At 39.4% G+C, this 15,031-nt stretch overlaps 1 protein-coding gene across 1 annotated transcript in view; it reads right to left on the reverse strand.

Annotated features, from left to right (window-relative positions):
• Positions 1-15,031, reverse strand: part of MPPED1 (metallophosphoesterase domain containing 1) — a 52,793-nt gene that overhangs the window by 18,768 nt on the left and 18,994 nt on the right. Inside the window, exon 4 of the mRNA XM_062490918.1 lies at positions 8,658-8,883. Coding sequence (XP_062346902.1) covers positions 8,658-8,883 — 226 coding nt within the window. The remainder of the gene's footprint in view (positions 1-8,657; positions 8,884-15,031) is intronic.

Here is a 15,031-nt window from a genome sequence, read left to right on the forward strand (position 1 = left end):
ACTCGCCCTGCAACAGGTCACAGTGAAATGTGTTAGAGAACTGATCCATATCCCTGATACACAAAATGCAAGAGGTGTCTAAACTACTGATTTTCCTGTATTGTGATACTCTGGGATTGAACTGTTCCAGACTCCTCAGCCCTGGGCAACGCTGAGATGAAATTTTATTTGAGACAAAACATTTTCTGGAATGTTCATCAACAAGAAAAAAAAAATTAAAAAAAGCAATATTTAAACTGCTGTGACTCAGGAATACCTAAGAACTAGAATTTATTGCATTGGTTTGATGGTGATGGTATTTATGGACTACAATAGGTGTAGTTCAGTCTACATTTTCATTTGTCCAAATACCTACTGCAGAGTTTAATTAGTTAATAACAACTATACTCGTTCAACATGATATAGAAATTCACTTGGAGTTAGCAAACTTTTATTTTCTTCCATGCACTTTTTCCATAAATGGTAACAATTCTTAGCACTTAATTTGTATGGAAGCATGCACTAATATGGAAGCACTCCTGAATTCAGTACGATTGCTCACACAAGCAGTAGCACCTGTATACTCAGAGCCTGCTGAATGTCATTCACATCTCCTGTATTTTCAAGTCATGCAGAAAATGAAACACTTTCCAAGACAAATTTATCACATCAAATGCACCAATTTAAGCTTTTTTTTTTAACAAAAGGAAAAAAAAAAGGAGAAAAATGATCCAGTGATCCGTTCCTGATGCTAAAACAGCCAGAATGTTAAATCTCACTTTCTGCCACTGGTAAACCTTTCACACTCCAGAAGTTGAGTATCATTCAGTTCTCCAAACCAATTTCCCTGAACAGCTGAGCTTAACAGATCAAAATAATTTTGCAGGAAAAACCATGCTTATGATCTTCCATATGCTGCAGACTAAACTACAAGTGCATTGTGGTTTTAAGTTCTTTTAGAAGCACCACTTCTGAAATGGAAAATGACTTCTTCTAAGTATGAAAGAGGAAATAAAAATATCACTCCAGCATTCTGTTAAAATACAATTAAACCTGTATCTATGTGCCTCAGACTGAAAATATATTTTAACAGGATGATGAACTTTTCTTTCTCTCTTCTGAACATGTTGCTATTCCTTACACATCTGTCATATCTTACCTACCTTATACTGAATGCTTGAATAAAATCTCTTCAGCGTTCTCACCAGAGTAATACAGCCACATACAGTAGGCTTAGATGCCAAACTTCTCTTGAAAATTTCTGAAACCTGAGATGCCTCATTTCTAAATAATGAGTAGAGTCTATTATTCCCACAGACTACTTTCATTTTATTCAAGAACCTCCTCAAGTCCACCTAAATTACTCACTTCTATCACCTGCCTCAAAGTCACTAATTAAAACAACTCCAAATAGTTCCCAACTTTAACAATCAGGGAACATCTACCACTTTAAAAAGATATTTCTCGGCAGCCAAAACCCATCAGTCTATAATTCATCCACATTCAGGATTTCTGCATCCATCCAAACAAAATCATAGCACAGACATGCAAACAAGCCACCTGCTCAGAAATCTACTTCATCTGAAATTTGGAAGAGTTTTAGAGTGAATTTTCCTCAGGAAAGAGTACAGAAGCAAGTACACTTCAATTATTTGTATTTTTATCTTTTTACCAAGTGAGGGTGCAGCAAGAAAATAACATAAAAGGATGCAGTATTTTACTAAGAAAAACAACTAGTATGGTTTTGTCCAGTAACAAATTTTTTTATTATTATTTTTTTTTAATGTGGAAGATGCTAAATAGGTTTTTTTATTTGAAAGGGGACATAAGAACTAAGAATTGGAATGGTCACTTTGAGGTAGAAGTTCATACTCTCTGTGAATTCTGGCGAGTGAAATCCACAGTGTAACACCTTGAGCTGCTGATGCTGCTCTATATGGAAGCCGCACACCCAGCTTGGGAGGTTTATTAAGTTAAATGAAGTCAGTATTTTATTTTAATGCAGTTTCAATTTAATTGATGTTCACCTCAATGACTAAAAATCTGTACAAGGTCCCAGAAAGTAAACATTAGGTGATTCATCACAGGCAAAATGAAAGCGTGTCCCTCTTATGAAATGAATCTATAAATCTTCGCTGATGGAAACTGAGTTCAGTAAGGAACTCACTATTACAGCTGCTCTTGAAAAGATGGAGGAGGAAGACACTGAAATGGAGACTTAGGCCTGGAGTCTGCATGGAACCAAAATAAAGCTGCCTCAGTTTGGCCCTTAGCATGCTCTTTGAAACAGCCCTGATTACACATGGAAGTTACCAGCCTTTCCATGCAAAGTGCACATGTGCACGTGCATTCACACAAAGAGGAAAGAGAACATTTGACAAAGAGCCAAACAGCAAAGTCACCTACTCAGTGATAAAACACAAATCAGACAAGAAAATAACAACTCAGACAAGAATTACCCCCCCACAACTAAGCACTACTGACTACACTGGATGCACTTGAGTAAAGAACTTGGCTGGAATAGTCCAGACAGCTGCAGTGCACCAAGAAAAGAGACAACAGGTTGGAACAAATTGCCAGCTCTCCAACAAAAGGGGGATGATGATTTGGAGAATAAGCCCCCTGTTGAGGCTGCTTTGGGCTGATATTCACTAACGTAACCTAGATGTTGATGTCCTTTAGACTGGAAGGAATTCATCCATCTTCTCTGACAAAGCCAGAGCTCACAGGATGGGCCTCACCCAGTTTGCTAAACTCAATAAAAACAAGACTTGAACAGAAAGTAACTGTTCCCCTCACACACATGCTTAATTTTCCTCCCTCAGTTCCCAATTTTGCAAAATCATGTGGCACCAGAGCTGTTTGTCCATATGTAAACACGCCAGGCCAAATCTAATCAACGCTCCATTGGAGGGAAGCTACAAAAGCCCAGGAGCCCAGCCCAGGTATCTGTCACTGCAGGAAAAATGGTCACAAATGTCTTTCTAGGCTGACATTAATATTTGCTCTCCCGTCTTCCCTGACTGGGAGATTTAGAGTTTCTGAAGTTCTTTAACAAAAGAATGAAGGAGGAAATGAGAATACATAGACACCAGGAATAAAAAAATTACTTCTGCAAAAAGAAAAATGAGGTTCTGTTTAACAGGAATAGATCCCTCCAGAAAACTGAAGCCAAGTAAAAATCCACTCTGGATAATGAGTCTGGAGGCAATCTCATCCAAAAGGGCTTATTTAAGTTATCCAGGCCAATATGTCATTTAGAATAATGAAACTGTCATATGTTTGCAAGAGAGTTGTGATTGTCCCTTCCTTTCCCACATTGTGGAAAATGGAAAAAAAGTACTGCAAGAGAGAAACAGCACTCCTGCCACCTTGTATGCTTGTTTGAAAGCAGGAAGACCGGAGTTTCTCCTGCAGCTGTATACATATGCTTACAATTATTATGGAAAGCTAGGAAAAAGATCTGCCACTTGCATTTCTTTTGCACTGTCAAGTAAAATGTGTACTCTTATCCTGTCAATAATGCACAATAATCCACTTCTTAATAAAATAGCCAGTTGTCATTTTCCACAAGATCAGAGCATACACACAGAATACCCATCTTCAGCAGATGCACATGTTCTCTACAAACCTCACGCTCTCATGTCTATACATAAATGCACATGCACCTTTATAAGCATTTGTTTTTACACAACATTTCTGAATAACTGTAAAAGGATTAATATACAGTGAACTCGTTCAGCAAGCACAGCAGATCCTGTGCACTGACTGCATCAGGTCTTTTTGTGCAAATCCAGTGCGTAATTGTGCAGTTAAAATCTTTGGTGGGACAGAAGCATGAGTGGATGGTGTAGTCTATCTTCAAGTTGTGGCTAGTACTATAACTCTTACCTGCAAAATAGTACTTGGGGGGTGGTGATGAACTACAGTAGAAGGCTGAAAATCTGTAAATCAAATACTCACTAATCAGTTATTAGTGTGGTTCTATGGATGATGCCATCATGGAGTTAATACCCTGTCTGCTAACACAGAATCCTGTCTGATGACAAAGACCTTCTGCTTCAAATCCAAATTCAAACTTGCACTATTATCTGAGCTTCCTCACTTCTGAACCACCTCGTGGGACCAATTGCTGCTTGTAGTGAGTGTGATTAAACCAGCAAACTCCCTGTTGCAAGCCCTTTGTTGACACTCGCCCATTTCAGGTGTCTGCCTGACACACAGTTCTAGCTCCAGAGTGAGACTGACAGAATCACAGTAAGAAGGCACAAAAAGGACTTCTGGAGATCTCCAGTCCAACCTACCACTCGCTACCTCTCACCACCACTAGATCTGGTCAGCCATTACTGTATAGCCAAGTCTTGGAAACACTTAAGAATGTTTTCTCTGCCACCTCTCTGCTTGCTATATTTTTACTTCTATTACTTTTTTTTTTTTACTGAAAAATAAATTTGAAATCTCTAGATAATGGCTTCATCCTTGGAAAGTCTTAGCAGTCATATGGAATTATTACATAGCATTATTTGGGTTGTAATATCTGCCAGTTTTTCTATCTTCATAACAGTTCTGAACAAAAAGGGTGTTTAAAAGTACTTTTCAATCAGAAGCTTTCCATTTTACAGTAGATGTTATTGAGGAACTAAAGTTGTCTCTTTTACATTCACAGCAACTATGGCTACTGTCTGCACAAGATTGTTTCCAGGTCTGTGAATATGTTCTGGCCATGCCCTGGGTTTTGCTGGGATGAAACCAGAGTACATTTTCCTGTGACTGGTTTTCACAAAAAAAATCAGAATTTCCAGGCTTTATATTGAAGAAGACCCAACAGTTCCCAGCATCTGGGCTGTACTGAAGGAAGTGCATTAAGAAGAGAGTGCCATCAGGTCAGGAGTGATCCTGCCCTTCTGCCCAGCCCTGGGAGACACATCTGGAGAGCTGTGTCCAGCTCTGGGATCATCAGCACAGGAGGGACAGGGAGCTCCTGGAGCGGGGCCAGCGGAGGCTGCAGAGATGATTTAGGGCCTGGAGCATCTGTGACAGGGAAAGGCTGAGGGAGCTGGGGCTGTCCAGCCTGGAGAGGAGCCCCAGCTGAGAGGGACCCTCATCCCTGGGTGTCCCTGTGTGCAGGGAGGGCTCCGAGCAGGGCCCAGGCTCTGCTCCGGGGGGCCCAGCAATGGCACCAGAGCCACGGGCAGGGACTGAGCCCAGGGGGTTCCACCTGGACAGGAGGCAGAACTTCTTCCCTGGCACTGAACAGATTGTCCAGAGAGGCTGTGGGGTCTCCTCACTGGGGATATTGCAGAACCAGCTGGACACAATCCTGTGCCCTGTGCTCTGGGATGGCCCTGCTGGAGCAGGGAGGTGGCACCAGTGACCCACTGTGGTCCCTTCCAGCCTGACCCATCCTGGGATTCTGTGAAGCACATTGCATTCTTATGGATGCCCTGCTCATTCGGACCTGGCAGCCAGCCCCATACGCACTGTGAGAAGCAACATGACCCTAGGCCAAGCAGAGCTACCCTTTGCATTCAGCATTGTTCTGGACACATTTAAAATCTTGGCATTTCTGAGTTTCTCATGAAATTTCTAATGTTTTCACACTTCTCCTCCTTATCATCTATCCTGATAGTCCAGGGTCCAAGATGTGGCTTTTGCAAGTACTAATTCCTAAGTAGCTGCCTTTGTGCATTGCAGGTTGCATTTCAAAATGGCTGCTCCCTGCTCAATGATAATAGTTGCGTAATTAACAAATAAGACAGTTAAATTTTCGTTAGTGAGTAGAGGCTCAATCTGGCACTTGAATTCTTGCCCTTGAGCCCAGGAGAGTTAGAGCATCAGTTTCTGAGACAAAACACTGTCCCATTTCTTCTGTGCAATTAAAAATAACCACTTAGTTTTAGATAATAATAGAGGACAAAATACCAAGTGCTATTAAAAATATTTAACCACACACAAGAGACCTTAGAGACTGGCATGTTATGTAAACCAATCAAGCTCTCATGGTTTAATTTGCAACTGAAACATTTTAAATACAAGTAAAATCTAATGTGTACAGGTTATATATAAAAGTGCAGATGGCTACAGGCAAAAGACACTAAGTTAATGCTGCTTGGCTTTCACTCAGACCTTAGACCAGTGTTCTCAAAGTACTTTTCAACTATTAATTAACGTGTTTTATGAATGAGGGCTATCTCTATCTTCTAATTATTTATACAACAGATGATGTAAGACAGAAGGCAGAAGGTCAGCACTGTAACCAGAAATTGAAAGTCCAGGTGCATATTTTCAAAGCAGAAAAATTATTTTAGGATACTAGACAAGCAACTGCATGAAATTTAACTTTCTTATGGCATTCTGAGACCTTAAAGAACTTTAAATTTTGAAGTCTTGACTATATTTATAACAGACAGTCTTGACTATGTTCATAAATATTTTCTAATGGACTAGCTTGATAATAATAGGTTAAAAAAAATGCACCACGTAAAGTTCAGCAAATTTCTGTATCTTTTTAGAGATTACAATACTATTATGTAGAAAGAAACTCAGATTGATTTCCCAGAGAGGCTATGACAAACCTCTCCTTTTAGGGCAAACAAAGTATAGCAACAGAAATGCCAAAGAACCACAGCGCTCACTAGATACAGGAGTGTACTACAGCCTGAAATCCAGCAGCAGCTAGTCAAACCCTCACAAAAGAGCTATTTGTCTTCCCAAGCTTTCTGATTGTTAGGCTGGCTGATGGGACTCTGCATCTGCTGCCCTGATGGATTAATGAAGGGCTGTTATTGCTACTGTTAATGTTTCCACTGGACATGTCATCAATTGGCGTGGAAACTTCATTTGGTGCTGCTGAACAGTGAGTAAAAAAATCCAGTTTGCCCAGAAAACTTTCATCAAGACTCTCCCAGATGGAGAAAGCAAATATCTTCAGGAGACCTCACAACACTCAACTTCCTGGACCATAAGGGGGTGGGAGATGAGTTAGCAACACTGTGAAACATGGCGAGGCAAAGCGTAGCTGTAACCTGGAGTTGCAGAAAAGATGGAAAATGTTTTTTACTTGAAGGATGGGTCATGGCATATAACTCAGGCAACTTGTGCAGAGTGACAGAATTTGTGCACAAAGGAAATGTGGTAGAGCTGATTTTACAGAAACATTATTTATGGGTTGGTGAGTGGACAAAAGGTTTTTTCAACAGGATTTTGCAGATCTAATCACACAAACAAAGTTCAAATCATTCTCTTTACCCACTACATAGCACTACTTTATAGATAGTGTTTTGCTTTAATTTTATTTATCCAGACTTCCATGCAACTTTTGGTACTTCACTGCCTAGAAAATGATTTCTGGAAATATGGTGACTGGTTACGAACACCGCAATGAAGATATGAGGTCGCCAGACATATTGTAAATGGAGCATAATTACAGTATTTACAGTTGAAGATCAAAATGGGAAAAGATGCCAAGTGGCATTTCTCAGAAGTTAATATTAGGACTGATACCATCTAACATCTTCCCAAATTAAGTAACCTGCACATTGACTGCACGCTGTTCACACAAGAGGAAGATTTACTACAATACAGCAGGTTGGTAGGTTGAAAAAAAAAACAGAAAGATCTGGAGGTCTGAGACGGAGAAAGAGAAGGGTGCATTTAAGAGGGAAACTAACGTAGACAAAAGTAGAATAATAAGCTTAGACAAAATTAACATCCATCTCAAGGAACCAAATGGGAAAAAGCCTATTTTCATTTAAAAAAAAAAATCCAAGAGATTTCACAGTTTATTCACACTGAAAATTCACATTGGGGCATATGCATCAGGTTTGACAACTTGTTTGCTACATTTCATCCTGATGTGATGTTAAAAGGAAGAATAATATATTCTCTTAAAACCCTGCTTTTTAAAATACATTTTTACTTATTTTAAACATATACCAAATGCTCATGAACTACCCAATTTACAGGCCCATCAGCAGAAATAATAAACAGCTATGGGACATTAGTAAGAAACACAGAAGCAGCACATACAAGGAAGTCAGGAAATAAAGTCCATCTGCCTCCAATACTGTCAAGGAGTTCTAAGTGTTCACCATGTAGTAGAGTAAAATCCTTGAAATATTAAGCTGCCACTGATTTGACTTTAGTTTAGAAGCTCAGCTAAACCTTGGGGAAAGCTATTACTTTCTAAAAGAAAGAAAGATTCTGTGGGATATGCAATAAAAGACCTTCACAGATGCTGAAATAAGTTCACTGAGTTAAATGACTACTGTATACACTAATGGACCTACCTCCAATATTATCTGTCGGATGGAAAATTTCAAAATAATTTACCCTCGCCATAAAATTAACCTGTAATTAGATAAACTCACCAAGGATAGGTAGATAGATACTTTATGGTACAAAAACCCCCCTGTATGGACTGTTCAACAACTGCTTCTGGCTGAGAGTTTGAAGAGAAAGCCAGTCTTCTTCCCCATCATTATTTGGTTAACCATACTCCCAGTACAGTACATTATTTTGTCACAGGAATGATTCATTACAAGAAAAAATAAAAACTTTATCAAAGTGTTACCTTTCTTCCTAACACAGCAATCCAAATACAGATGATGCAGACAAAATGGCTGATGTGAAAGCAATCAACAATACTTTTTTTTATGTATGTTTAAAAACCTGCTTACCAAGGGGAGCCATATATTCTGAATCCCCTCACCGTCACTTCAGAGTCTTGAAGATAGATGCAGTTTGTTAGAAGAGACTGTACATTTTCATAGCTCTCTGGCTTCAGCTTAGAAACAGAGGGGAAATAGTAAAAGTCCTGCTTGATTAAGTCAGCCATGAATTCCTGGTCAAAGGTCAATTCATGATTTCCTGCTATCACAATCTTGTATTCATAGGGCAGGCTACCTAAAACAGTGAAAAACAAACAAATTACTTGTTTTATGGAAAATTTGGTAAAAGCAAACAGATAGACAAAGTGCTATTGATTCCTGTAATATGCTCACGTATTTAAAACAATCGAGCCTACCCCTACTACATGTTATTGTAATTCCTGCTGATTTCAGGTAAATGACATTACTGTCTTTTTCATGGCACACTATGATTTAGCATGCTTAGCATTAATGTGTTGAAATTACTTTCAACTCATCAACCTTAAAAACCAGTCTGCAGACTTCTGCTCTACTATTTACTTCTAGTTAATTGCCATTTGTGCTGCAAGTATCATTTACTGTGACAGTGATGATAACTCTTTGACAGAAATTAGGGTTCAAAGAAGATCAGCCGTAATGCTTCATAAAATCATGTCAGCTCTCTTCTCCCAAAGCTGAGGTCTTTGTCAGCCTGTACTGATGAGGTCTAACACTCAGAACTTGGGTCAGCCAGAGGGGTCTTTGCCCTGACATTAATATCAAGCCTTCAAGCAAGGCATGGATTCAGTTTGGCTGTCAAAAATCCACATCCCACAGTGAAATCTCACTGTTCGCCTCTATCCCATGATTTTTTTTTCCTACTCCATTTTCTCAGTGACTCCCTTAGCTCTGTGGACTATAATTTAAAGTGACTCATGTTCAAGAATATTTTACAACCCCTATTTAGTGAAAAACCTTAGAACAACCTCCTGATGAAGGCAAGAATCTATATGCCCACACACGTGGGCTCTTCCTGAGAGCAGCACTGAAACAGAAACTTTCCACCTGACTCCACATTTGGTTATTCACTGGATTCTGCCCCCGAGTGCTGGCATCGCCTGTCTCAAACAGCTCAGCATAAACCTCCTAAGCACATCTGGGAGGAAACAAAGACAGAAACTGTGCAAAGCTGCATTCATCAGCTTTGTTTCTGCACTGTTAATTTGCATCAGGATGAAGATGGTCAGAACAGGAGATTGGGACCAGAAAGAAATATCTTATTGAAAATTAAACCCGCCTTGCATAGCAGCAATTTTGTGGGATTTTAATTTTAGAAATGCATTGTTGATAGCATAAAATCCTTAGCAATGGCTCAAGCTTAACCTGGAGGCAGGCTACTTAGAGAAAGCAAAAAAACAGTTAATATGCAATGGCAAAAGTTTGCATGAGTAGGACTTGAGAATAAAATGCAACAGAGTGATTCAGAGTTATGGGAACAGAAGACAGAGCAGCATTAGCCTAGGGGAGGTGACACAGGGCTGAACTTTGCCAAATGAAGATGTGGGTGATTCTGTAGTACAAGTTTCAGACACTTGTAACACCTGTGTTAGGAAAGCTGATGGTACAGGTTCCAGTCCTTCCTATGCACAGAATATATATGTATATTTAGAATTTTCAACAAAAACTCTTCAGATATTTATAATTACATGTTAAATGTTCAAGATTCAGTAATTTACCTGAAGGGCTTCTCAGTTTTACTTCTGAAACTCTTGTCATTTAGCAGACATATATTCCACGTGTACAAGCTTTCCAGATGTGTGCACACATCCACACACAAGTTAAAAATGTTATTTACATGCTTTGATATGTATGGGTATCTTCAGGCCTTAAAGGAATAAAGAAATCCTGTATCCCACAATGTTGTTAACAATTCCATTTCTGTTCCGTTTGGTAAATCTTTTCCAGCTCATCTGATCCATCCATCTAGCAGCCAAGAACCTGTATGAGCTGGTTATAGTTGTTGCTTCCACTAATGTATTTATGTCATGTTGCTGTCTGTGGGTGTTACTTAGGCAAATTAGCAAATTACTCTAAATGTACAGTTTCATTTATTATAGTCCAGGCCAGAGGCACTGCTGTAGTTACAGGTCTGTCAGCTTTTCAATTAACAACTGTGTTTTTGATGAGTATGCAGCTCAGTTGTTCAGTTTTTTTTCTTTCATTCCTCACCAGGCTTTGGTAAAACTATTTCCTGGTCTTTTTCTCCTTAGCTATACATTTTATCCTTAAATCTCTCTCTCTCTTTTTTTTTTTTTTTTTTTTTTTTTTAATAACAAGGTATTTTCTGCTGCTTGTTCATAGATTTTGCAATATTTTGTACAAACCTTGCTCCTTGGAAGACTTTAGAACGTGCTTTGCCTTTTACTCAAAGTGCTCTTGAAGCGAAAAGTCAGACTTGGGCATAAATCTTGGAAATCTTGCTCCTACCTAGGCCCTGCTGTTGTGAAGTTATGTGTAAGGAATAGATTCCTGCAGTTTGTAGCCCTGGCTCCCTTGGCTAGGAACTGGACATCCCCAAGAGCACATAATCTAAGAGTTGTGTTCCTATGCACAACCCTAGAACAAACACTTTTCCATTTCTTAACCCAACAGCTCCTGATCACAGATAATTCAAACGCTCCCAGGTTCACCAGTAATTCCCACAGCTGCACCCAGGATGGAGTAACTTCACTCAAAAAGACTCTGCAGTGAGTCTTTGTGGCCATGGCACCCTGGCTGTGTTAATCACCAGTGAAAGCAGCTGAACAAAGGAAGAGATCTTTCTCCTCCACGTAGCACTTGTGAGACATCCTCTGGAGTGTGGGGTCCCATCCTGGGCTCTTCAGTGACAGCAAAAAAACTGAGAAACTCTTCATCCGAGAGCTTCCAAGGTGGTTGGGATGAGGGGAGAGACTGAGATCTGAGGCTGTTCAGACTCAGAGAAGATGCAGGGCAGACCCTGCTGCTGGTCTGCAACCACCTGAGCTCAGGGAGAACACAACACCAAGTCCTCCACAGAGGTGCCCAACACGCAGTAACAGGCACAAATGGGAACATGCTAAGGAAAGAATTTTACCATGAAGATGGTAAAAAAGTGAAATAGGTGCCCCGAGCAGCTGGAAGGTCTCCTTCCTTGAAGGCACTCAAAGTTTCCCAGGCCAAGGTTCTGGTCTCTAACCACACCTGCTTTGAGAAGGAGACTGGACTCAACATCTTCCAGAGGTCCCCTCCATCCCCCCTGATTCTCTAGGTTCCTGTCAATCCACACTGGAAAACAAACCAGAATTTTAAAGAGCTTGCAATGCTAAAAACAAACCCAAACCTAGTTTTGTGTTGTGACTGCAATAGATCAAATCTATGGCAGACAGGCAATTTAGCAGGACTAGAGAGTATGTTCCATTAACTCGGGTGTAAGTTTCTCATACTATCCATCTAGCAGATGAGTAGGACTAAATCCCCAGCTGATAACCAATTAACATTTGATGCTAGCATATGGCTTTGCTGGTGGGCAGGTAGCAAACTCAGTATTAATACAGAAGCTCTGTGTATACAATGATATTAAAGAAAAATTATGGCTGTCACAGGAATTCTGCACACATATCCAGGACAAAATTAATTCCTCAGAAAAAAATCAAGGCAGTAAGCATGTAAGAAATAGATCTGCCCTTCAGGAGTGCCAAGAAACACATGCAAGAACATATGCTATGGGAGTCAAAGATGTAATTTCAAACAAAGAAAATAATAAAGAAGAAAAGTTATGAATTTTGGAGGAAGGTACATTTTTTGTCTGATCTCTTCTTTTGACCAGCCAAAACAAGGCAGTTGTTTCTGTCCAAGGTTCAGGGATCCTTCTGTTCTTGGCACCTGGGAAGAATCTGCTCAAATATGCCTCTAATCTGGACATAAACTGCAACTAGAAATTGGAAAAATTTTACCTAAATATTTTTTCTGTATTAAAATACCACTTGGATGGAATGGGATATATTTGGAAATTCACACAGTCTTTCTGACATTACTAAGGAGAGAAAAATGAAGCAAAATCTTCATTTAAAATATTTTGGGGTGAATAAAAATTTCCTTTCTAGGCAAACCTTCACTTTTTTTTTTTTCTAAAGTAAGTGCTGGGTATTTTCCTCTCATAATGTTTAACTCGCAAGAAACTAAAATTATTTTCCCCCATCAATCAACTTCTATCCACTTCATCCTATTTGGAATGAAGTATTTACAAATCAAAATCCTGTCAGAAACACACTGGCTCAGATTCAGCCATGGGCTTCAGAGCTTTCTCTTTCAGGACACATTCAATTTTTGCCTTCTGCCAATTTGGAACAGGGCTCCAAGCCACCATTCACTCTGTCAGCCTCTGTCTTAATGCAGGATAAGAGATTTCTCCCATCCTTTTCCTTCTTCTCATCTATATGGCTCTTTATCTTTCCTGCCTTATTTTCCCCTTTCCAGTTTACAGTCTCCCCTTATATGCAGTAAAATGCTGGAGATACATTATCTTGCCCTTAATTTAGCAGTTTTACCAAAAGATAGCTTTTTCTTAGGGAAAACATAGAACTTGTGGAAGTACAATGCTTTAGACTTCTGTTTGTCACTCCTTATCTGTCTGAAACTGCCCAACAGATTGAAAAGCCATTTACTATATAAAGACATCAGAGGTAATTATGTTTCCTTGAACTTCCTGAAAGTGTCTCAGGTGAGTGATGCCCAATCTGAAGGAGAGGTTTCAAGGGAATGAGGAAACTTGGAACCCACAGCTGGGGTTGAGACACCACCCAAGAAGTCAGGCAGCAGTAGCTCTGCTCCCAGAACAATTCACCACACAAAAAATCTGCCCTAAATTTCCTCCTTCAATTTCTTATTATTTGAGATTATTTTACTACCAACAAGCTCAGGATATCATATTAAACTTACATATAGCCAGATGTATTATCATCCTACAAACTTCCTCATTTCCTCCATGGAGTTTGGCTTTGTCAGTTTACAGCAAATCTTCCTCAGAAAGTTTCTTAGCTTTCATTTGTTCAGTATAAGAATGTGACAGCAGTTCTGGTAATATAATATGTATAGGAATATATATATTTTTTAGCTAGGAATGTCTTTGTTTATTCCTTTCATTACTGGAGATTACTAATTAAGAAAATCAACTGAACATCTAATTTTTGCATGTTTATGCACCAATTACAAAATCATTGCAGCAATTTTTAACTTCCAAACTCCAGTAGGTTCTTTTTATGGTGAACATAATTTCTACAAAATAACTTGAAGTTCTGGGGAACCATTACTTGAACTACAGGCTGCATAATGCAGCCTGCTGAGCAGCACTGTCTGTTTGATATTTCTCTGCAGCTGAGCTCGTTCAAAGTGGAATTCTGTGTGCTTAAGGGTTGATCCTGTTCTATCAGCAACCCAGTAAAGCAGTTCAACCCTGCAAATAATCCAAGTGCAAACTCATGATGCCCATACTCCAGGCTCCCCTTGTACCAAGTGAGGCATCTTTATCAACCTTGGACCTCCTCTGAAGCTTGCAGTTGTTATCAACTCCCAACTTCACCAGGCTAAATACAAACTCGTACAGGCAGATGTGTTTTGCTTTCCTCCTGGTATTTTGTACTGAGCAGAATTTTTAGTATTCATTAAAAGAAGTGACAATCATGTAAGTGCCCACTTAGTGCTTCTTCCCTCTCATTTCAACCTTTTAGAATACAGGAGTGAGTGATACAGTGGAAAGACTGCATAACTGTCTCAGATTGCTTTTTAGCATCTTTTTGACAGTTCTGTGTTTAAACATTGGGGCTGATGTCTGGTAAATTCACATTAACATACTTTTTGTATGGTGTGTAATCTGGAATAATACCATAAATGAACACTCCTTCTGAAGTGATCTGTAACCTTCCAGCTCTAGCCATTCTTGCATTGAAAAAGCCAGTAATTACACCAAACACTAAAACAGCAAACACATAAAACACTGCTCACATTGGTAAAACAGGATTCCTTAAAATAGACAAACGCAAATGAAACTAAAGAAACACCTGATAATAATCCAACTTAGGCTCTTTGATATCCTGTGCTTTATACACACCCACACATATATAATAATTGGTCAAAATTACTTCTAAAGGGAAAGTGGTTTCCTTTCAGCCCCGTTTATTTAATTACCCTGTAATTATGCAGAACCAGCCCAATGCATAACTAGGCCATTAGAGTAGCTGCAATGAGTCAAGACAAAAGGTTACATGGATCTGTACCTTCTGTTCACTTGTGGTGTGTAAGAGATGTCTACAAAATTGCATGGCTGCAATGTCTGCCTGGACTGAACTTTCCTTTTGATGTGTCCCCTTAGCTTATGGCACTTGGCTTGAAAGCCACCAACTACTTAA

The sequence above is a fragment of the Cinclus cinclus genome, chromosome 4 (genome assembly GCF_963662255.1).
Source record: "Cinclus cinclus chromosome 4, bCinCin1.1, whole genome shotgun sequence".
NCBI lineage: Eukaryota > Metazoa > Chordata > Aves > Passeriformes > Cinclidae > Cinclus > Cinclus cinclus.